General features: G+C 41.5%; 1 protein-coding gene across 1 annotated transcript; it reads left to right on the top strand.

Annotated features, from left to right (window-relative positions):
- Positions 1-545: 545 nt before the first annotated feature.
- On the top strand, positions 546-24,572 carry ANXA13 (annexin A13). The gene is made up of 11 exons (XM_053964738.1): positions 546-599; positions 13,622-13,700; positions 15,930-16,024; positions 17,672-17,842; positions 18,439-18,472; positions 18,553-18,632; positions 19,772-19,840; positions 20,057-20,158; positions 22,110-22,185; positions 23,002-23,114; positions 24,292-24,572. The coding sequence occupies exons 1-11, from the start codon at positions 585-587 to the stop codon at positions 24,409-24,411; spliced, it is 954 nt and encodes a 317-aa protein (XP_053820713.1). The 5' UTR covers positions 546-584; the 3' UTR covers positions 24,412-24,572.
- Positions 24,573-25,086: the final 514 nt, after the last annotated feature.

The raw sequence follows: 25,086 nt of genomic DNA, 5'->3' as shown, positions 1-25,086 counted from the left end.
AGTACCACTGTAAAAGCCATTTCACAGCTCATACCAACGCTGTGGTCTAGGCCAGTGAAGGTATCCCTTCTGTTGACTCTGATGTAATCCACAAGCTATGTTTCTCTGTCACACAGAAATCCAGGTACCTTCTCCAGGGAAACTTCTGCATCTTCTTGCAGACAGACAAAGCACATCCATGAGGGTGCACTGCTACCACAAATCCTCTACAAAAATCTCAGCTTCACTTAGTTTTTACCTGTTACCACTTAGTTTTTACCTGTTACCACTTCAGTTTTAAATCATTTAAATCATACAATTAGATAAATCAATATATATCATAGTGAGGCTTACATTGTGAAATCATGATTTTCCTTAGAGAAACCAGTCAGCTCCATGACACAACAGGATGTGATATTAGATAGTAGGGATAATAAAGCCACCATGTAATAATGAATACACCCCACCTTGCAATGACTAGAATTTAAATAATGTCAGAAGTTATTGATTAACTCAGGTTTAGGTAGTATTTAGCTATTCCAACTGCATGCTTGTTTTATTGAAGAGCAGAAGAGTTGCACGCTCCACATTCAGGCTAAGCAAAAATGGGCAGTTCACATGTAAGTAGTTACTTAATTTGGATTGTCAAGAATGCAATGATTTCCTGGTTTTATTTTTATCAATTTTCACTTTTTATGGCATTAATACAGCTGCAAGTGAAAATTTAAACTCAAAATCTGCTTTGTGGGGGAAACTTGTATGCAGCTGGTAACATTGCTTCATTACAGTACATGAATAATTAAATTATAACTGCAACACACAAGTCCTGAGTGCATTAAAGCTCCATGTGGTTTAAACAGGGCAGCACTTTCATTTTGAGAAAAAGAAACTATGCACAGGATGTCATGGAAAAACTAATTTTAGTTAGTTTAGCAAATTTGTGTTGGAATATTCTGAACACTAAAATAATTCCCTAACGAAATATGAAAAATTTCTTGTCACAAAAGCCAATACTTTCAAAATTTGGCAGTTTTATCACAGAACAACAGGTACAGGAGTAATCTCAAAGTGTAGTATTTACAGAAGGCCCTGATTAAAATCCAGGTGTCTGGATTTACTGCATCAAATTACTGTTTGAGGTTTGACTGAGACAATTTTTGGTAACATTTGTCTGCATGAAGACATTTAACATCAAAATTACCTGATTGTCAAAAACTTTTGTGTGACAGCTCTGAATAATTAGTTCCTCTGCAAGTTAAGTAGCTTGTGCTGAGGAAGATGGGGGTCTTAGCTCTAATTTTGAAACTAGTGGATAAAAGCAATATGTATTCAGCCATGCATTTTTGCAGAATACATGCAGTTTTGCGGTATGTATCAATAGAAGACAGCCTGCTTGCTGATACAGGCTAAAGTGAGTTTCTGTAAGGTTTATATTATCATGTAACTATTTTATAAATCCAAATTCAGCAAGGCCTGGAGACATGCTTTTGGACCAGCTCCCCAGGACATTTTCTTGGGCAGAGTGAGCAAGACACCCCATACCATTTGCATAAAACTCCAGCTACAAATCCAAGGAGCTTTTTGTCTCCCTGTGAATGGGACGATGATCCCATCTCATCACCATGTTTTTGCAGACTGGCTGTTTGCCTAAGGGGAGAGGAGTGAGCAGATCAGCAACACTGCCTGTGTCCAGCAATTCCACGTGTGTGCAGGAGACAAGGCCAAGAAGGCTCCTGCTGCACAGGACACACACACGTCGTGGGGTTGTCAACAGGCATCTCCTGAGGGTCCTGGCCCTGGAGAGCCTTTCAGTGGACGGCACATGGAATGCAGTGCAGGGCAAACATACTCCATTCACAGTTAAACTGTCCAGAGGGGGTGTATCCGTGGCAGGAGTGATCACAGCACTGCAGCTCAGGCAGCTTTAGCAGGTGTATGAGCTCCATGCTGGACTAGGTAGTTTGGATGTGGGTTCACTACACCACAGTTGTGCTGCAGGCTACAGTGGGGACAGGGGTGATCCCATCATTCACCCCAGACTCAACTGGGAATTGCATCTCTCTGTTTTTCCTAGAAAGTTACAGGTAATCTTGGAGAAATGGCTGCATCTGTGTCAGAGAACTGCTTCTGGAAGAGCAGAAAATAAAACAGAGGTTCCTGCCAGGGCTTTTCAGCTGCAGTTTGCTATTTCTCCTAATCTCATGTTTTGTAACCACAGGCTCATGAGTGTCTCACACCTTGTGTTTTTTAAACCTCCAGAGCCAGTCTTACAAACTCGCGGAGGATATACGGAAACCAGCCGTAGGGGCTACCACTTTGTCAGCAGATGAGCCAGTAAGAACTTCTTTTGTGGAGGATGAAAGGGGCACCGTGCTGCTGCAGCACCTGTTGCTGAGGTTTATGGTGGCTTTGGGAGGTTCTGCAATGCACAGAGGCAGCTTCTCTTTTGTGGTCAATACTGGTGCTAGAAAGCCAAGTAAAAATGAGTTGTTTCATTCTGTTGAATAATACAACAGAATTTTATCCACTTTGAAATTTCAGAAGTTAAATTTTTATTTAATAGCTTCTGCTAGGAGAAATATAAAATTAATCATCTGTGTAAAATGAGGTATTTTATTTGGCTAAATTAGGTTTTAAAACTTTCTTTTTTTAACTATCATTTCTAAATGGAGTTCTCATTGAAAGCTAACCATTCCTCAGTGAAAAGCTTCCATTATGTGGATGTTAAAATGGAACTTTTCAGCTCTATCAGAATGTCTCATTTTAAAATGGTGCTTTCATCAAAATTCATATCTTCCTGAACATGTTAGTTTGAACAAAAGTATCAAATATTACTGAAAAAAATGCTTTCAGAAAAATTTTCCAACTAACCCTAAAGTGTACCTTTCTCTCAGAAACTGAGCTCCCATTTAAGAGCTGCACCTGATGCAACATTACAACTCCAAATCTGCATATTTTCATCTGCTTTTTGCTCTCTGAACTTGGTCCAGAACTTTTTTCCTCCAATCAAACAATGTTTTTGGCTGTGCATCCTTCACAATTTAAAGTCTCTTAATTATTTTCTGTGTTTGCAGTCTTGTATCAAGCTTATCTGTGCATCTGATGTCCTTAATATTAACACAAACAGAGTCAATCCACCTGGAAATCTAGATAGCTGCTCTGCTATAAGGAAGATGCTTTGGGGACAATTTGGTAATAGCAACAATGGTTTTCACTCTATGATTTGACAAGTTTGATTGATTTTTACTTATGTGAAATTGTGTAATTTTTTTTAAATCTTCTGTCTCTCAAAAATCCATGAAGTGTGTTTATGCATGATTCCGTGGTGTTTGTGAGTTTAATTAATCTTGGGGGTTGGGTGAGTTATTTGATTTTAATTCAAATTTGTTGAGATTCTCTGCTACACCCTTGAGTTTCGTCTTGTTATTGCAAAGCAGACTAAACCTTCTTCCAGGGAGGACTCTATAGTATAAGGGGAAGGCAGGTTGTTGTGGGCCATATGGTTTGACAATTTAAAGGTCAAAAAGTAAGTATTACCTGGAGAACATATCTGCCCAAGGAGCCCTCTTGGGCACAAGCTCACAAAACTCACAAGGACTTCTCTGTTGCCTATAAACATTACTGTCCTTGTAGAAATGTTTCCCTAGTACAAGTATTACCACAGCATGATTTTATTATCTCATCATGAAGCTGCACAATTGCTCTTTGTTGCTTCCCCTGGCAGACCAGTGTTCAGGGACAGGCGATTCTTGTTCAGTCCCTGGCCATAAGCCCACAGTCAGCAGAAGACAGAAATAACTTCTTGTTTAGCTACCCCCTACTGGGGAAGATCTGTGGCAGATTCTTTTCATTTCCGTGCTCTCTTATTATCCACTATATTTGCTGTTCCTTTTAGATCTGAGGCTGTAGTCCTGTGAGTGCTGCTGTAGTAGGTGTTAACAAGCATCTACCCATGAAAAAATTATGATGCATTTGTGGCAAAAAAAAAAAAAATAGAACCCATCTGAAATATCAGAGTTGCTACATTAATGCTTGACATGATGTAAATAAGCCAAGCAGTTATGTTTTACAAAAACATTTAAAAATCCAAAGTACCTGGACTCTAATTTTAGAGATTAGAGTTTTAAAGTTTAATTTTAACTCTCTAGTTTTTATATACTCTACCAAGTTCTGTTGTTACTATCAAAGAAGTTTTTTTCACTAGACTCTCATCCCCATTAGGTGGGTTATTGGCACAAGTCAGTTACGATATCTGGTAGCTCAAGCTTAGGTGCCTCAAAAGAGGGACCCCGAACAAAGAAACCCCTTGGCAAGTAAACCTTCACAATCTAAACTCCCCATTCCACATGCAACACTTCAGACCAATGGTAATATTAGGGTCTTCTCCCTCTATATTGGTTCACTGTTTTGTTACCAGGTAGTTGCTTTGTGGTCATCTTCACAGTTTTGGTGGGGATTTTGGTCAGTTCTGTATTCCACGTTGGAATATGGTGTTACTGTTCATATACCACAATCAATGGGCTGTCCACTCTAGCCACTAATTTTTAAGTAATATTTAAACTGCTAGCTTTGTCTATGCTAACTATTAGTCATCTTCTGGTTGTTCACATTTCACTACAATCTATCTTTGCTGTTCTTAATTATCAGATTATTAGCTCTGGATTTCTCTGTAATCCATCTTTGATTTACACAGCACAGCCATATTGTTCAGATAAAGTTTAATTTGTAGCCCCACAATTCTAACTACTTATGTCAAGCAAGAACTTAGCTACTTTCAAATTATATAAAATTTTCAACAGTTGCTATCCAGAAAATGACTCTGCCTATATTGTGAACTATGACTAGTGTCTGAAGCAGTGGATGGATTACTGCTGCTTTAGGTGACTAAGCTGATCTGGGAGTATCCTGAAACTTCCTCCACCTCCTTCCTGTGAGGTAGAAAGGTGTTAGACATACAAACCTCAAAGTTCTGTAGGCACAGTTCATTTGTTAGACACTAAATATGCATGTTTGTATATTAACAGCACTTCTGTGTGTCTATGAATGTATAGATGGTGTTTAGATAGAGTGTCTGCAGAGATGTATTTTAGAAGCAATGAAGGGACCAAGGGGTGAAGCATGTCATCTTGGGGCTTCCCTGATGGAGTGCAACATCCTTCAAGTTCTTCTCCCTTTAAATAACTGAGCTTTAAAATACATGCAAGGGTGAGCATGATGTTCCCAAGGATTGTGCCCATGGATTTGAGCCCTGTGTAGGTGTTCTTAAGTCATGTTAGCTGTCATGCTGGCATACACAAGAATTTACTTCAGTTCCATCAAGGTTAGCTCATCATAAGTCTGAGTGGAGGTAATGAGTGTCAGATTTTTAATAAGACATAAGAACACTTGAGTTAAAAATCTGGTATCTCAGCTGAAAAAAGAGGCAAAATATGCTGTTATCCAAGTGTCTTCCAACCAGGTATGGTCAGTAAAATAAAAGGCTCACATCATAACAAAGAATTATTGCCAACTTGAAATACTAGATTTATCTGTCCTGAATAAAGCCATTTGTTTGCATTTTGTATGGCTTCCATTTGCAAGATAAGTAATCAAAGGAAGTGATGTGAGGCATGACTCATGTCTAACCACAGGCATGGTGTCTTTGAAGATTTTCTGCATCCTTTCTTGCCTTGGTTTCAGCAGCCCCACCAGGTGAGTCAGGTCCTTTTCCTTGTGAGCCCCATGTCCCCTCTGCCAGCTCCACGAAGGTGCTGGGTGCTCTCACACATCTCAGAGGTGTCTCTATTTAAGCATCTGGACTGAGCCCTCTAGAAATAAAAGCTGCAGTTTTGCAGATTTGACATTCCCTGATATGCTAACCAGATAGCCCTGGTAGCTAACAGATTTTAAAAGTACTCTGTGTTGTGTTCCATCAGCCACAAAAAGTTTTGAAAACATTAAAACTGGAAAGTATAAAATTCAGCCATGAGAGAACCACCCCAAACTTACATTTTTCTCTTAATTGTGGGTTTCTCTGTCATGGTGATGAACATGAATAAATTGGATAAAAAAACAATCATAGATGATATATTAACAGCTACTAGAAACTGGAGGGATGTTGTAGGAGAAAGATGGTTTTAATTCTGCAGTTTAAATAACTGTCAGAGCAATTCTCTTCACTATTGCCACTTGTTTGTAATAGGAAAAAGTAAATGTGACTGATTCTATTAGGATCATGTTGTCACTGCAGGTTTAGTACCAGATGTAGAAAATAAGGTTTGCACCTCCCAGTTTGGAAAGAGTAACAGAGTCATTGCAAAGGCTGTTGACTACTCCATAAAACTTACACATATTGTATTATCCAGTATAGAATTCATATAGAAATTGTTTTGATCCTGATAGTACCAAACCATCAGGAACAAGCAAGCTGACAGTGTGTGTTGCTGTCATGCAGCTGTTAGACACAGAACAGCCACAAGGATTTGGGAGAATGACAGCCTGGCTGGCAGATGGCAGATGGCATTTGGAGACACTGATACCATTCTCTGAGCAGGCAAGGAGGCAGTTTTTCAGCTGCATGTTGTGGTTGACAGAGAAAAATGCTCAAACAAACAAAAATGAGAGGTATGTTTTACAAAACAGGTGAAGAAGTAACCTTGCAGACAAAAGGACATGTCTTTAGGTTAAACTTTGCCAATTCATTTGTCAAAAATGTGTTTATCAACCCCACCTTTTTATTACCACAGCACGATCCCCGATGCTTGCTCTGCTGCCAACATGCCATAGCTGTTTGCTTCTGTTTGTTTTTAGATGTTAGTGCCCTTCTACTCTGACCTGTGTGCAAAAGCCTTTACATTTCAGAGACATTTCTACCTGAATGATTGAGCTCCGTAACTTTAACTTTACTGAAGAAGAGCTTGCAGAAGAATCCCTTACTTTGGTGGAGGGATGATAGGAGATAGTGAACACATCGTCTGCTAATGATGAGATACCCTTGCCCTGAGTGGCCTTTCCCAGTTAGATGAGACCTTACCTTGCCTACCAGTAATTGCTCTTTGTTTGTTTTGCTTAGCCATTATATTAAAGAGCTGTAATATTTGGGACTTTTTCTCATGGGAGTACCCACACACTGCAGTGAAATGGGCTTTATCTGCTTTTCTGCCCTTGCTGATTGATGGTCTTGAGCTTTCTCAGCAGGTCAACCTTTTGTGACTGGGAATGTTTGTTTTAGTAAATCAGATTATGGATGAAATACAAATCATGTTTTCAGTCTGCCTTTGGAAGTAGAGCAGGATCAAAATGCAGCAGCCTACTGCTTTGTTTGTTCTCATGTTTTATTATTCTTCACAGATGGGAATGCTTGAGATGAGTGACGAGGTTTGGGCTGTCTTAAAGACTACTTTGGGTGGGAGTTCAGAGTTTCTTCTGATAACAGGATGTTATCCTGACAACATGTGATGCACTAGAAGGTTTTAACCACAAGATCTAAGAACATGTCCTTTTTTTTTTCCCCTAGTCATTACTGTTAGTCTAGTTAACCCTGGATTCCAGTTGCATTATAGCTCATTAAAGACTTCTGCCAAGATAAATAATTAATCTTGAGTATATGTGTGTTTATAAAAAATTAATCATGTAGATGCTGATTTGCCAAAAGCTGTCTTCTGTGATCCAAGTGTATTAGATACAGTTTAACCAATGAGATGCACACCCTGGTCCTGTTGTTTGTTACACTAACAAGGTGACTAGATGGTTTGGAATATTTCCTGGTACATGGAGAAAATAAACTTCCTTCTCCACACAAAAGATAAAGACAGGAATCACAGAACTGGAAGGCACCTTGAGATGTCAATGCACTTAACCATTGCCTACAGCAATAATTAAATATTTGTGAAGAATAAGAAGCTCTGCCCAAACCAGTCCTGACAGCTCTCACAGTGCTGAGCTGGAGAAATGGTTCATTAGCTGGAGACTAGGCTCCCCAAAAATCTTTGAACTGGTGCTTCAGTGGCTGTGCATGGTGAGAACTGAGAAACCTCAACAGTTTCTATAGCTTCCTATCTAGGATGGGTTTTCAATTGTTTTGAGTTGTTTGTTTGTTTTTCTGGTATTCCTGTCCTCACCTTTAGGACATTATGGATTGTTTGGGACTTGGCTTCCCAGAGAAACAGGATGAAAGAGGATCCAAGATGCTGCAATATGGATATATCTGTTGTCCTAGCTAAAAACATTTGAACCCACCAGACAACCTTAGTTTAATTTACTAGCAAGGTGCTAATCTCAAAATTAGTAATGCCTGTTATGTTTCCTGTAAATCTTAAGAACAGAGAGACTGTATTAGAAATCCCCTGAACAAAAGACTGAGGCATGAACTCAACCCTTCTAAGACACCAGAGAATCCGCACAGTGTTGGGCCATTGTGCTTGTGCCCATCATAGTAAGTGTTTCAGCTGCAATGGGCAGTAGAAGAATCAAATTCAGGCAGACAGGAGCTGTAAATCTCTGGGAAATCAGGCAGAGAGGTTGCTGGTGCTCACCTGCCTGATAGAAAGGAAAGCTCAGGTTGATGCACATAGAACTAGTGTATGCCATTCTTTTTAAAACTTCATTTTTCTCCAATGCATTTTTTGAACATAATTAAATATATGTGAAGAAGAAGAAAATGGGTGGGAAAACTCTGGCATGTTTGTGTAGCCCACCTCTAGTATCCACTGGTGATGCTCTCAGGTATGTGAGACATTCAGATCGGGTTGATGGGTGCAGGCCCCCAGGAGACCACTGATGTCTGACAGGCAGCAGGCAGCTTACCCTGGGACATCACCAGACACCTATGTTTAAACAACTAAATACTGCCCTAAATTTTATTCCTGATCCCACTCACGTGTATGAGTTAATGCTGTAAAGAGCATGGCTGGGTCAGTCTGCCCTTTCTGTCTGCTGCCACTTTTAATTTAATTTTTATTTCTGTTAAACGGCAGCCAAAGAGAAGCTTGAAGTTAGACATCCACTAAATAAAGCACATAAATTGTACCTGGCAAAAATGAAGACTGGGGTAGGCACTCGGCATACCTGGATCAATCCAGCTCGTTTAGAGCTTTGCCTACAGCTGCTAGAGCTGCATCTCCTTTGCTCTGGTCAGCAGCCACACTCCTCCTGGCTCTTCCCAGTGATCTTCTTTAAGGGTCTGTGCCTGCATTTATCCATTTATCCATGTACATCATCAGCATCAATCTCTGTTAGAGCTGCAGCAGGTGATGAGCACCATGAGCAGCTGCTCTTTTCATTGTTCTGACTATTCCTCCTTAAACCTGTTCCTGAGCAGGCTTGTGGCATCTGCATGAGATCATGGAAATGGAAAAATAGCTGTGATTGCTCAAGCTGTATTATCAGCTGTTTTCAGAGAGGGCTCTCTTTTGCAATACAGGAAACTACCTGACATGTTCATGGCAGCATTTCTTCTGTTCTTGCCTACTGACAGATGAGCACTTTGTATCTACTGCAAGCTTAATCGTCTTTATCCTGAGAAAAGCACTAGATTTTTAGGAGTGTCTGCAATGTATTGCAGCAACCTACCAATGCCTCTGCTGATGCCTTGAATCCACCAGAGCTCTTGTTTCCTCACCCCCCCCCCCCGTCCTTTTGAGTTTGCTGACCTTTGCTAAATTGTTTATTTGTGCTCCATAAGGGCTCCACATGCTGAAACATCAAAGAAAAATCTACAAAGCTTCTCTAAGAATTGCAGATCATCTTCAACTATAAATGCATCTTACAGCTCCCTAAAGTCAGATGTAAATTATAGTAGCAAAAACTACTTGGTGTACTTTAAAACAAGTTAGAACAAAGCAAGTTAGTTTTAGATCTTTTATAAAGTGTCCAGTTTAATATAAATAAATCTGTGGCAATTTTAGCCAAAGCTGCAAGGGAAACAGATTAGTATCTTAAACATGCTTGAGTCAGACAAAAAACTATTCAGGATAAGAGAAAACAAGTTGACACAGGCCATAAATACAACTGTGCTGGAAGTGAGAAGAATGGTTTTTACCATCAGAGCTCTGGTCACATTAATTAATATTGAACTATAGGAGAGAAATAAGAAGAAAATTAAATAAATGAGTGGATGGAGCTGGACCAATTTGTGAAAGCAAGTTCCCTTAAACTCTGTGTCCAGCTTCAAAGTTGTTTGCAGTGTGTTCATCTGACATTTCAGACTCCACATCATGCTCTCACCAAATTTGCTAGAATATTTCAAAATCAGTAACTAATCTAATCTAATCTAGTCTAATCTAAATTCTAACTCTAACAAACAACTGTATTAAAGTGGTTCTGCCCATATTTTTAGAAGAAAAATCACTACAGTTACAAATGGTAATAAATACTGATTGATTTTGCCATGTATCCCTTACAGGAAAATCCACCTGTCAAAATCTACAGGGTAAGGAGTACAGCTCTGAAACAGCTCTCCCTGTCCTGCATTGGGAAGCTGTGTCAGTGGGAAGGTCAAGGATGGGACTCAGCAAGTAGTGAATTTTAGCCAGTGCTTCTCAGATGGCCCAGGAGCTGGCTTTTGACAGTCACTTACCACAGTGTCAGATTTCCACAGTGTCAGATTTTTCTCTATAAAGATGATGTTGATATTACACACAGTACTAACAGAATGGTGTCCCCCAGGTGCATCATTTAATGTTTTGCAGTGACTTTTTGGTAGACAGAGTCTTTAGCAGAGCTGACTCAATAAATTCCTCTGGTGCTTTAAAACAAACATGTCCAGAACATTGAAGCAGACCTTCCTTCCTCCATGATTTTTGCCTTGAAAATAAATGTTTCTGTCTTTATGAATAATCATAAACCTACAATGTTATTTCAGTTTCTGGTGGTACCATTTTCCTGCCTGTTGCACCTGTGCTCCACACAAACACAACACCTACAGTACAAGTTGTTCCTAGGAATGAGGGGCTCACTAAACCTGAGGATAACTCATGCCCATCAGGGCATGAGAGAGCAAACCACTCTCTCAAAGTCCTGCCATGACCTGACCATGACCAGGTGCATCTGCAGTAGGGTTGGGGCAGTGGGAGCTGCAGAGGCAGCAGCACCAACATGATAAGGGCAATTCCCACAGCCCAGCACTTCTGGTGGGCAAGGCAAGGCAAAGGACAAACTAGCTCCTGCCTTTGTGTGTTTGTGCAGGTGTTTCTGTCCAGGCTGAAGGTCTGAAAAGCGGGAGACAACCCCAGACAAAGCCTTTTTCTTCTCACCACTGCACCTTCTGTCCCAGGTCAGGAAGCAGTGAATGTGAAGCAATAGTTCTCAACTCTTACTGTTGCAGGAAATCTGAGAGTCTATAAATTAGAATAGCACTTGGATAACTACAAAGTAGTAAAATACCTACATTTGATATGTTAGCATTTTTCTCTGTGTTTTGTGCTACAGAATTTTTCCTTTTTTCCTGTTTTTTTCAGCTGCTTCTTTGGTCCTTTTGGACTTTGCTTTGCAAACAACTCTAGAACAACTTCAGTACTGGCTGCCTAACACAAACAGCAAGATCTACCACAAGCATACTACCAGTACAGAGCCAAAGTAATGGTATTTCCCTGGAGCCTTCTCTTCTCCATGCTGAACAAGCCCAGCTCTCTCAGCCTGTCAGTCCATTTCCTTTGTACATGATGCTATCGAAGGAGAAGCACCTACACTCTGCCATAATAGAAAACTGTGAATGGAATTCATTTTGAATAGTTAGCAGTGCATCTGCTTTCTAACTTTGTGGTTTTCCCTTTCCATTTTGACCAAAACTCTTGGGAAATTTGAAGACTGTTAAATAAAATCTCACTAGAAAATATTAGTTATGTATATGCAACTATTTCCATCTTGTTTGAAAGTTATAGGAGAATTTGTGTAAGCATACAGTAGGATACATCTTTAAAAGCAACATTTATCATAATGATGGGGCAAAGTGTTACCTTGTGCGGTAGAGACAAGAGAAATTATTACATTGTTATTGTACCTTATTAATTGCTATAGTTGTAAAAATAACTTTGTGTTTCAGCTACCATTAGCAGTAGGTTCTATCCTAGCTGGTAACTGCATTGGAAAAGCCAGGTACCTAAATGGCTTCAGTCAATCACAAAGGCACACTGGCAAAGCAGTGTAGGGACTGGATTTGAGGTTTTCTCTCTGAGAGCTGACCCTTTGCCCTGTCCCCTCCTGAGAGAGGACCCCTTTAGGCAGAGTTGTAGCTCTTTCACCAGAACTAGTAGATGATAGCCTGAAACTTTTGAAGCATACCAATAAACAGACTTTCAGACTGTATCTGTACTTGTAAATAAAACATGTTGTTCTCTGCCTGATGGGTATGTGGCAGAGCATGGCCTACAGCCATGTGCCTAAATTATCTTTATTCCACAAGCAGAATGATGTTGTGCCAAATATCTTTCAGGAACAGTCTCTGCCCTATGCTACCCCCAGAGACAAGGAGGTTAATCAGCCATTTAACCTCTTCTGCTCCTCAGCAGGCTGGTGGCATTTTCAGGAGGGCTTAAAAGCAGACTGCCATGCCCTGCAGTATCATAACTCTTAATTAACAGTGGTGGTGCCAGTGCCTGGCAGCCCTGCAAAGCAGGCAGCCTGATCCACATGTTGCTATTTAAATGGAAATGCCAAAGCACTGCCAGTGCCCACTTAGTCCCTGCATCTGTGGTGTGCATATTGGCTTGTGCTTCTTGACTTAGGAGCCCAGAACCTATTTTCTACTACTATTTTAGAGCTTGGGCATTTAAAATATTTGCATAATCATGTTAGAGAAGCTGAAATTGTTACTGTCATTGTGGTCTCAGATAATTCTACCCTTTTCTGAGAAACAGCAGAACGAAGGATGTACCAGCATTGCAGCCCCTCTTGACTCACAGCTTGAAAGATTAACAGCTAACGCAGATCAGAAGGAGCATACGCGGTTTTCTGTTTACATTGATATGTCAGGCTGTAAACTGCTGCAGGGGCTGTGGACTTTGAGTTATTATCCTGTCCCTGTAAATTTAGCTTGAGGTAGCCACATGTATTATTTTGCCAAAATAAAAAAAAAAAAAACCTCCTCAGTCACAACAAAGAACCCCAGCTTTATCACATAATGTATCTCCAATTATCTTGTTTGCATGAATGAATCAATACAAGAAAGGTTTTCAGGAGCAGTTTTTATCCAGATGATTGGGAGTGTTCACAGTACTTAAAAATGTACTCCAGAGATTGGTTCCTGCTTCTGCTAAGGTGTTTGTATTGGCCTGTTGTTAAAGTGGTACAAATTAATGATATCTGGCATGAAGATGTCTAGTATGAAGTTATTATCCTTAAATTATTTGAATAACCCAGAACTAGCAGAACAAAGTTATACAGGTCATGTATGTCATATGGTGACATGTTATGTAGGGTGACACATATACAAATACATACATATGGTGACAAAGGTGTATAGACCACTGTGGTTTTTGTGTGGTGACAGCAATTTGTGGATCCATTCCAGGAACCCTAGGAATAGATACAGTATTTCAGCAAAGCCTGGCCTGAACTTCAAGGTTTAGATGGTGTGAACAAAGATCGAGCAAGGACCTGGCCCATACTGCTGTAATTCTAAAGCAAAATTGTTTCCCATGTGTCTGTTGTGTCTCTGTCTTCCCAGTCAACCCACAAGCGCCACCATCACGGCTTTGATGCAGAGCAAGATGCCAAGAAAATACACAGTGCCTGCAAAGGAGCAGGTAAGAAGGACTTTGTAGATTTTTGGACTTTGTGCAAAGGGCAGATCAATATTATAAAAAAAGCATATACATGAACTTAGGCAAACCAACTGTTCCAACCAGTTTTAGGTATTCTTTATGCTTTCCGTCAAATACTAACTCAAAGAAGATTCACGCCCATGAAGATAAATGGGAAGGGAAGCCAGCTTGTTCCTCAAAGACTGGTAAGATCTAGCTTGATAATTGCATGTCTCCAGAGCATTAGGGTAAACATGGTATTTGTTCCCTGTGACAGGGACATCAAGCTGCCAAGACTAATTTGACAGTCACGGGGTGTACCTAGTCAGGTTAGATTAAGGTCACGGTTATATATAATTTCTCAGGCCTCTAGGGACCAGTAAGGAACATCATCACCTCCATATTTCATTAGAGCCTACTGCAGCTCCATCAGCTGAAAGGAATTTACAGTGATTTCAACCCTCACCAGTGATTTTTAACTGAAAATAGCTGTCCTTCACCATCTTCTGAGGTAGTTTGAAGTAAGCTGCCTGACTGCACTGATGTGAGTGAGGAATGCGTAGTGTTTGATGGGATCCTAAGGTCCATGGAGGTGACAATGTTCAGTAAAGGAAGAACATCCAGGCAGCACACAAGATCAATAAGTTATTAATTCACCTCAGTTATTTGCACAGTTAATATGTATTTAAGCATTTCTTCCTGGTATAGCAGTGACATTCAGAATCAGCTAGTTAAATGTTGAATTTTAGGAACTGTTCCTGTCGTACCAACTGAGCCCTCTCAAGACAGTTGCCAGAGCACTCTCCTAATTGAGAGTTTAACCCAATGTTATCAAACAGGAGTATAATTCCTTCTAAAATTGGACCATGCCTTCTGCCTTGGATCTAAGCAGGAAGAACTGGACAAGATGCCCTAAAGTTGCCCTCCATGTACCTGGTGGTAACAGAGGGATGAAAACAGCTGTTGCTGAATACCACTATAATTTGTATCTATCCTTTGTGCTGGTTGCTAGTCAGAAAGCCTTGTTTGTTCCTGCTCCTAAAAGCCTGAGATGAGGCACAGCACAAAGCCCAGAGATGGCCACACAAAGGCATCAGATGGCAGAGCTCAAAGAGAGTGTGGGGCAGTGACCACCGGCAGGATGTGTGGGCATCAGCAGACCTGGCAAATGTCTTGATGCCTTTGGTCTGCCATCCTGTGGGCATTTGGGCAGTGCCCATCACAAGCCGGGTCGTGTGTCTGTCCTGGCTCACGTTCTCCATTTCAACGCTCGTCATGAAGGAACAATGCCCGAGTCCATCTGCTGGCCCTCAGATGGAAGTGCACCAGGACACCTGTGCTAGTGCAACACCTGCCCTATCGTGTCCTCCGTACATCCAGGTTACATCACTATGGTCCTGTCTCTTTTTAGCTGTAACAAATGCCTTCCAGCAGCTCTGCTTCGTGCAAACATCTGTTTGTGTGGAAACATCTGTTTATATGGCAGAGGGCAACAGATGTGCAAGAGCAAGGTCACTGCCTTTAGGAAGCTTTTTCAATCCATTGCATAAGTTAGAGCTCAAAGCTGACTGAGGGCTTTTCCCCTGGTGAGGGGCTGCGTGTTCAGCTCCTCTCTGTGATGGGCAGCACAGCAGCTGCATGTCTTGGGGCATCCCATGCTCCCACTTCACTCTGATTTTTGCCAAGCAAAACAGCATTGGCAGAGACTGAGACCATCCAGGCTGGTTCCAGATCCTTTTTCCTGACTCCAAAAATTAAAACAAATTTTTTTCAGGCTGTACATCCAGGCTTCAGGTTAATGAGCTTATTCAAAGACATCCTAGCCTGCTCCAGCCTCTTGCCCCGCTGCCCTCACTCTGGATCTGGTGGCTGATCACTTGGGACTACTCAAACAAGCATTGTCACCAAAAACGTGTATGTCAGCCTATGGGCACTGGCATAACCCTGATTGTAGGAGCAGTGTCTGTCCTTCTCAAACAGAAGACTCAATTTCTTTGATATGAACAGCATGAGATAGTGAAAATTTATTTTATGGTCTGAACATTGTAGCTGAATACAGTTAAAATTATCCTCAAAAGAATCTTAGATGCTACAAATCCTAAAGGTAGAACCGTTGGGGATGTATGTACAGAATTTTTTTTTTTTTTTTTTGTGTGTCTTTAGAGGTCACATTTTCTTTCCTCTGCATTAGATTCCTGATTATAAAATCTCTATGTACAACTTCTTTTTCAGGAACCAATGAAAAAAAAATTATTGAAGTCTTATCAAGTCGGACATCGGAGCAGAGACAACAAATAAAACAGAAGTACAAGGATTTGTATAGCAAGGTATCTTGAAATAAGTGGCCTCTCTGTTTGAAACCACTGCCTTTGAAAATACAGCCTACAGGCCTCTGCGTTTGAAAATATCAAGGGCATATTGCATTTAAGGAGGACACCAGTTACTTTCTGATTCAGCAATTTATTTTATCTCTTGAAATACTGATTATATTTCTAATTTTAGGCCTCAGAATCTTCTTGAACTCAGCCTTAACCAGATCAGAGCACTTTAATCAAAGCTGGGAGAGCTAGAAAATAATTCGTAACTGAAATAGAAAATATTCCGGCTTGTGTTCATCTTCAGCACATTCAGAAAAAGAAATTAAAGGGGAAATTTTAAGTCAGAGTCCCACTTAACCAGATGCAAATTCAGACAAACTATTTGATCTCACACACTATATTTTTATTGAGTTTAATAGAAGTAATATTGATTTCTTCCAGTGATGAAGTAGAATATGTTGCAAAACTATGAAGTTTCATTGAGCACTTGATTTCTGCAGGAGGCATAAACTGCCTTAATGATTTTCTATGTAAGAAAAATAAAGCTTCTAAAATATTATTTCAGTAAACAGCTGGATCCTACAGACCTTATTATTAAATTGGTATTTTCTTAGTGTCATTAATCAGTGTCAATAAGACAGTCAGCACTGAAGATGAACGAAATCCTTCTCTATGTAAAATTTACAGCGAGCGTGATACAGATTTTGGTTATATAAATACTATTGATTTTGTTCTACAATGAGAGTTAATACATATAGGCATTAGAAATTATCAAATGCCATGAAACCTCACAGTGACATCAGCTCACAGCAACCCTTCTCACTTTCCTGGACAGCCTGAATCTCTTGGGAAGGAGGCACAAGTGGTACCATCTCCCTCCTGCTGCTCCAGGAACTTGCAGCATTTGTGGTGTGTGTGTTGAAACTGTTGCAACACAGATGGCAGCCTCTGACTTGAGCAGTCGTGTGTTCACGTGCGGTTGTGCAAGCAGGAACTTGGGAATAATAGACTTAGAGCTGGACTTCTTATTCAGTGCTCTGACCTTGTCAAGTGCTTCCCATACTGCAGGAAATGTTAGCTGCAGACAGGGGTTCAAATGCATCCTCAGCTGGCATCCTTGGCATGCACTAGCCAGCTCTCCTCTAGGGTCTTACTGAATTTTGATTTAAGGTTGATGCAGGTGTGTGTGTTTGTGTAAAAATGCTGTTTGCTTGGCACAAAAGCACCTTGCAGAAATCTGCTGCTTTTTCCAGGAAGTCAGTTTTAACCAAAACTGACAGAGAAGGTTCTTCGTTTGATCCCCTGTGTGGTAGCTCTTTCGAAGGAGGAAGCTTCTGCATTTTGTTTCAGAGTAAACTCCTGTTAAGCTTTTCAAAACACTAGTTTGCATTTGTTTACACAAGTAAGAGTCATAACTGGACTGCTATTGGCTGGTATTTGAAGATGGGACAATCATTTCAGTCAATCTGAAGCAAAAATTTTTAGGGAACTTATTTTGTAAAAATAAAATCTGTGTATTTTAAGGCCTTTTAAAAATTGTTTTGTCACTTTTTCGTACAAAGGGAGCTTTTAAATCATTAGATTGCCTGAAACAAATTAAGAAATCCTCTAATCTCACCTCAGCTTTTGCACTAACCCTGCTGACTGTCCCCACAGGAGATGGAAGAGGACCTGAAAGGAGACCTGAGTGGGAATTTTGAAAAGGCTGTGCTGGCTTTGCTGGACTTGCCCTGCGAGTACGAGGCCCGAGAGCTTCGGAAGGCGATGAAGGGAGCTGGGACAGATGAGCCGCTGCTGATTGAGATTCTCTGCACACGGAACAACAAGGTTGGGGCACCATGTGTGATCTCCCTTGGGCAGCAGGGCAGCTCACCAAGAGGATCCCTGCAAGGAGGAAGAGGGATCAGTCCAGCTTCTGTGGCTGAAATGCTTCTTGCCAGTGTTTGCAGCAATAAAATTGCCATACTAGAGCTGAAACTCTAACAGGAGTTAAGACCAATAAAATTCACATTCCTTCCTTTATTCTACTCCTACCTGCCTTGGATGGCACGGAGGCAACACTGGTGAGAAGAATCCCTGGATACATGTTAAAGGGCAGCTTTGGCACTGCCCTGATGGTTCAGAGGTACAGGAACATGATCCTAATGAAAAAAAAAAAAAAACTTAGTTCTTGCCTAAATGCAGGGAAAACCAGAGGGACACCTGCATGAATCAGGCACCCCTCAAAGCGCTGTCCTCAACGGGGACTGGGAATTCATGGCTTCTCCCACCCCCATGGTTGCTGCACCTCGCACACTACAGGCATGGTGCTGACATGCTGGTGTTTCGTTTGCTTATTTATTTATTAATTAATTCATTTAATTATTAATTAAAACATATTTTATTTATTTGATTATTACTTTCTTTACTTTTCATTTTCCTAGGAAATTATAAACATAAAGGAGGCCTACAAACGTTGTAAGTAGTCTTCTCTTTCAAATGCCGTCAATTTAAATCCTCTCACTGGCTGAACTCTCACAGATTTTTTTTCTTCCCAGTGTTTGATAGGGATCTAGAGTCTGATGTTAAAAGTGACACCAGTGGCTCCCTAAGGAAGATATTAGTCATGGTGCTAGAGGTAAGGCTGGGGACTTTCCTCTTATGCCTGACAGAGATATTTCTTTTTTTCCCTGAGTAACCATAATAAGTATTGTCTGGCATTTATAATAATGCAGTTATGATATGTAATATAACAATGAGGTAATTACAGTAAACAAAAGGCATTCTTCAGTATAAGAGCCTTTCATCTCTATGGCTTTTTAATATGTACCATTTTTGTTTATGAAACCACAGATCATTTTATAAATATTGATACTTTGAAAATAAAAGGATTGTTTTACTGTTATTTATACCATGGTAAAAGCTAGAATACTCATTCGAGGTCATGGCCCCATTACTCTGAATTTTGCCCCAGACCACTAAATCTTATTTGCATCTCAGCTAAGGATTTTAGAATTCAGATACAGAACAACTAAGAAAGAGATTGCTGTTACGTTGGTTTTCATTCATCAAAAAAGCTTATTTTCCATTAGAACACATTTTATTTGTAACTCCTTTCATGAAATAAAGCAAAAAATCAACACCTTCATAAAGACACATTATAACTAAGAAAAATAGGAGCACATCAAGAAATGCAATGTGTTGCTCAGTCTGATCTGACAGCCCTGGGAAATGAAAAGACTGAATAAATAAAAGAAGTTTTAATGACATAACAGTCACATCACTAAATACATCACAGTTTAGATTCTCATTCTGGGAAGCATTGCTACAGCTCTTTCCAACCTCTCGTATACTTTCAGGAGTGGCAAATACATTTATTGCATTTTTTTTTTTTCATTGATAATTTCTCCCAGGAATGGCAGCATTGGTGAATGCTCAGAGTACATAGGTTAGTCATGAAAACATTTCACAGTTACCAGGGCATATCACATCCAGCCCTGTGAAAAGTATCAGTACTTCACTCAGGTACTGGGCACCTTCCTGCTCCGGAGGCATCGGCGTTGCAATCTCGTTAGAGCCCCAGCACACAGCACATACAGCCGGGGACAAACCCTCCACAAAGGGTTCAGCGAAGCCAGGGGGTCCCACCGTGCCCATCACCGGGCTCGTGTCAGCAGATGGCAGCAAAACCCCAGCCCAAATATCTGTGAGGGCCACGAGCTGAACCCTAACCAGCACTCGGCTGGGTGTGTTTTACGGTAATCTCCTTTTCTGCAGGCAACCCGAGATGAGACCCAACAGGTCAATGCAGGGCTTGCTGAGCAAGATGCCGCAGATCTGTATAAAGTAAGTGCAGTTGTGCAAAAATCCCTTTTTCCCCATGCTTCACAGCAAGGGCCACCTCAGGGGGACTAAACAACCCAAGCACGGGGACAATGGCAGCACAAGGAGAGGAGCAAGGGGGACATGGGCTGGAGCTGGATGGGTCAAGGGCTCTGGCTGACCTCACGTCTCTACTGTGTATGAACAAGAGCTTCCCAAAAATAACATGTGATTTTGAAGGCAGGAGAAGGCCGTTGGGGAACAGAGGAGCTGGCTTTCAATGTGGTCCTAGCAAAGAGAAGCTACAGCCAGCTGAGAGCTACATTTCAAGCCTATGAAAAGGTGAGTTTATTTTCTGCAATGTGGGTTGCATAGGCCCTGACATAAAGGTGCAGACCCTACAACAACATGTAATGATCAGAAGAGACTTTTCCAACCTAAATGATTCTATGTAGAGTGGACAGTCCTTTATCTGCCATTTTATAACTTCTTGAATGCTTTAAGAATCTTGGAAAACTTACTTATACAACTGTATCGTGAGCATACAGAAATAGGGGATTTACAGGAGAAGCTGTATCTTCTGCCAGTGAAGATCCCATTTCCCTTCATAACTTACACAATACTCGGCCAAATAAATGTCACAATGTCTGTTCCTTCCCACAGCTGCAAGGCAGTGAACCCCCCCCCTCCTGCAGCAAAGGGACAGCAAAGGTTCACAAACTCCTGCCCTGAAGGAAGGATTTACTTGTCTGGTCTTTTCTTCTCCTTCTCCTAAACAGAGCCTGGCAAGGTGTCTCCTGCTGTTCCCACCACGTCACACACTCATACTGGCTGAGGAGAAGTTTATCTCCAGCTTTTTCCTCTCTGCCCATACTGGGCAGATGGCCTGTGCAGGTGCTTTGCTGTGCTTTCTCTTGTCTCCAGGCATAAGGCAAAGCAGGCAGCAGGATCATGGCTATTTAGTACTTCTCCCTGTGTCACCAAGCAGGGACATTTTACTCATGCCTGGGCCTGAACCTGACCTGATATGGAGATATCTTGCTTGGAAATTACCTCTGAAAGTCAAAGCAATGGGAGTTCCAAGGTCCTCCTAGTAGCAAGGTGGAAGCTCAGCAGTGACATCTCAGGAAAGAGGCTCCCTCCAGCCTCTGGCTCACAGTCCTGAACTTTCCTGGGAAGACTCTGAATTCATCAGAAAACTGTAGTCTTAGGCACTGAAGATGAAAAGAGCTCAAGTCAAAGCCATATTTCAGTGTCAGCATAATAAGGAACCAATAGCTACAAAAATGTTTGCAGCTTAATCCAAGTTTTGGGCTGCTGCTGGCAGGAGAACAAACCCAGTCACAAACTGATACTCTCGCCCTTGGAGTGGCCCAAACCCTGGGGGTTCGGTTCAATGCTCCAACAATAGCCAAGCTACCTTGGCTTTTGATTCCTAAAGCCAAGCAGATCAGGTTGCCCAAACCAACCCACCACATCCTGCCTGGCTGCACTCGAAGAAGAAGTAGGCCAAGATTAGAGCCCAAATCTTGCAAACATCCCCTTCTCTTCAGCTGGAGAGATACAAGATCTAAACCAGGTTGGTGCTTTGCAGAACTTATGCCCAAAAGCCTCACGTGGTGCCCTTGCTGCCTTGTACACACAGTCTCCCAGCTCTGACCTAAAAGTCAGAGTCTTGAATTGTGCAGGGACATCCTGATATGCAAAGTAGAGAAAAGTAAAAGTCTTTGAGGTTCCTGAAGTTCACAAAAGTCAGGATAAACTCTGTTTTGAAGAGACAGTCTGCTTCTCCAATTCCCTACAGAATAATACAAAAACTTTGGGACAACCACGGTGCTTGTAAACTTTGCCTGGGAAGCCAAAGACAATAAGTAACAGAACTTCACAGAGTTGGTAAAGCTCCAAAAATTATCTTATTTATGTGGGAGTCATCCAGAGTCTTTGATAGAGGGGCTAGAGAAAGCTCAAACAGTTTCTGCTGACCAGGGGTCACTCAAGAAGAAACTGCAACTTCTTTGTCCTAGAAGCTGTCAGATACTTGGGACTGCATGATGTAGATTATCCATCACTTAACCTTTGTGCCTTACCTGGCTGCACGGACCTTCTCTTTGTGTCAGTGGATCTGTGAGCACTTATGCCAGAGAACTTCATTTACCCTCAAATTATTCCTTTGGACAGGCTCTAAAGGATCTGGATTGACCTTTTGACATTGGATCCTGAATCTGATGCTGGTTTGGACAGTGGGAAGTCATGTACAGACAGAAGCTCTTATGGCTCCTTTTTGTTCTCATAGGTGTGTGGGAAGGACATAGAAGAATCCATTAAAAGTGAAACATCTGGAGATCTGGAGAAGGCTTATCTGACTCTAGGTAAAAAGCAATAGTTTCAAGACCTTTCTTTTCTAGTTCTTGCTGTCACCTGACCTTGGTTCTTGGGGGTGTGTGTGCAGCCTGACAACAGCCATTGAGTTACCCCTAAACTGAGCTAACATATCTACCAGGGAAAAAAGAGACAGTTTCCAGTAGTGATTAGGATTCCTTGGTTTTAAAACTAAAACTTGCCAGACATAGCTCCTTTTCACAGGAAAAGCTGATTTTTTGCTCTCTAACACAGGGTAGCCACCTCCAAGCTGCCCCTGGGACCATGGCTGGTGATAAATTCCAGAAAATGCTTGGGCACCATGAGAAGTGTGCTAGCCAGCCACCACAAAAATGTACAGGGCCCTTGACAGCAATTTAGTACTAGGGTTGGCTTTGACCAGTATTTAAACCTGTGCCCTGTCTCCAGTTAGCCCACTGGTATTGCTGTTACCCTCCTGCATTTAGGCTCTCACAGACCTTCCTCCTGTGATCTGAAGAGTGGGCAGCTACCCCAAGAATAGATGGGCAAGAGGAACCCCATGGGGATAAATGCTCATTCTCATTCATGTCATTTTCACTCTGGAATGGCTGAGTACTCAGTGCTGGTAATCTCATGTGGAAAAATGGACATCCCCATTCAGACTCCAAGATTTTTCCTTGCATACTGATAGGGGATCAGTCTCAGAATAAAAGCCCTGCCAGCTCATATATCTAAGCATAAACACTAGAATTTCCTTTTCTTTTTTACTTATTTAATTCTGCTTGAAGTTGTTTCACAAACTGTAAATGTAGAAGTATAACGAGGCCTCTTACTGTTTTCTTTAGTCAGCTGTGCCAAAGACTGCCCAGGTTACTTCGCCACACTTTTGCACAAGTCGATGAAAGGAGCTGGGACTGATGAAGAGACCTTGATTCGCATCCTTGTGACCAGGGCTGAGGTAGGGTACCCTGTGTCCTGTAATGCCTCACATCAGCTCTGGGAGAATACAAATGTAGAGGGTATGGAGTGAGTCCTGATAGATCATGTGCTCAGCAAACCCTTTTCAGCCCAGTGACATCAGTGGTCACACTCTGCTTCTGTACCCAGGCACCTCTAATTTTGATATTGCATCTATTTCTGTTTTCAAAGGAACTAAACCAGGAAGCATGTAGGCAATTTCAAGTGGAGTCAACTGTACCTGGTTAAAACAAACCCGTGGGGAGGTCTGGCCCCAGTAGGATGTAGAAGTAATTCCTAGTTAGTTAATGATAAAGCAGCAGTTTCCAATTTGAGAATTGCTTATAAACACATGTTGCCAATTTTCTCTGATTCCAGCTGGGAAAAACAGATGGGGAGGAGGGAAGAGAAATAAAAAGCGAAAGGAGTTAACTGTCATTTTAAGAAGCACAAAACTTCACAAGACATTTGAGATATTTAAGCACAATCTTTAAGTATTCCTTGTAAGATGTGTAGGTTGTAACCCTGGGGCTGTTTCAATCGACACAGAGGAGAAGCCTTTCACAGGCATGAGGAAAGCATATTTCTCAATGATCCACAGTGAGAAAAAATAGGCTCCAGGGTATTCTCTCTATTAAGACACAGTCCAGTCATTATAACATTTAAAACCCACAGTGATAAAGATCAGACCTGTGCTGTAGGTGCAGTTTTACAGGACAGCTCAAGACAAGGAGTTTGTTTCTCCCCCACCAGCAACCAGAAAATTACTTCTATGGGTGGAACAACACTCTTTTTTAGCCATACTCCTGGGACTTGCCTCTTTCCCTGTTTGCCACCAGGGGATGACCTCAGAGTTCACAGCGACCTGTGTGAGTTTGTCCAGTACCAAGGCTGTGCTGGCACAGCACTGCTGGGCAGAGATTCTCCCAGCCTTGGCATACCTTTCCACGCAGGCCCTCTTCACAGTTAGCATCCCCTCACCACCATCTGACACGGGCTTACCTCAAATTCAAGTGTTAAGCTGAAAGTCCTCCAAGATTTTTAGACCTCCTGCGTTCTCTCCTACTCCCACTCGGTGTGGTGGGCCTTGAATCAGACCCCAGGGGTGCTGGCAGGAGCAGGGCATGTTACTCAAAGCATTCACCACTCTTCTAAAGAAGCTCTTGGTGTCTCCTCAGAGCGACCTGCCAGCAATAAAGGAGAAGTTCCAGCAAATGTACAAGAAGCCGTTAGCTGAAGCTGTCCGATCTGACACCTCTGGGGACTTCAGAAAGTTGCTGCTGGCAATTTTGCACTAAAAGCCCATCAAGAATGAAGAGGCATGCTGAGCAGCCATCTCTTGATTAGTTTCCAAAAAAACATCCAAAAAATGTGGCATTAGCACAAAGAAAAAAATCCAATATATTTTCTTTCCAGCTGGGAAATATGTTGCCAAGTAATGTTGGATGTGAGGTTTATGTTATGGGTGTCTTGCCAAATGCCCTTAAGTAATAAAGGCATGTTGAAAAAACTAGATATAAATTGACCTCTTTGTGTTTGCATATGTGGAGGAATCTTCTGTCATTGTTTCTTCTGGGTACATTTTCTGTCTTTCTCTCATTCTGAAGATTATCCCTGTTCTTTCCTAAATTCAATGAATGTCATGTCATGCCATTACAGTCCTGCCAAGAGAAAATGGATAGTAATTTCTTCACAGTTCATTATCACAGCTCTTTAAACAACCTGAGGGCTGTGAATTAATGATTTAAGTCAGGCCCTGATTAAAGTCCTGCTGTCAACAGGGAAGGCCAGAGTAATTTCCCTATCTGTGAGTTGCTTTCTCAGCAGTCACCTCCAAAATTATCCCATGAAGGAGAGAAAGACTTGTAGTCCCCACCAGCACCACATCCTGGCATATGGTACAGGAGCATCACAGGGGAAGAGGAGGATCTTTCATGAGGTAGATGTCAGGCAGGAAATGTTGTTCCCTAAGG

The sequence above is a fragment of the Vidua chalybeata genome, chromosome 1 (genome assembly GCF_026979565.1).
Source record: "Vidua chalybeata isolate OUT-0048 chromosome 1, bVidCha1 merged haplotype, whole genome shotgun sequence".
NCBI classification, from domain to species: Eukaryota; Metazoa; Chordata; class Aves; order Passeriformes; family Viduidae; genus Vidua; species Vidua chalybeata.
The sequence above is the reverse complement of the archived record's forward strand: the minus strand, read 5'-3'. Positions and strand labels throughout refer to the sequence as shown.

Excerpts from the sequence above, each read along its gene's own strand:
- ANXA13 (XM_053964738.1), top strand. Across the intron at positions 13,701-15,929 it reads CAGTGCCTGCAAAGGAGCAG|GAACCAATGAAAAAAAAATT; the intron begins GTAAGAAGGACT and ends CTTCTTTTTCAG. Across the intron at positions 18,633-19,771 it reads TATTAGTCATGGTGCTAGAG|GCAACCCGAGATGAGACCCA; the intron begins GTAAGGCTGGGG and ends CCTTTTCTGCAG.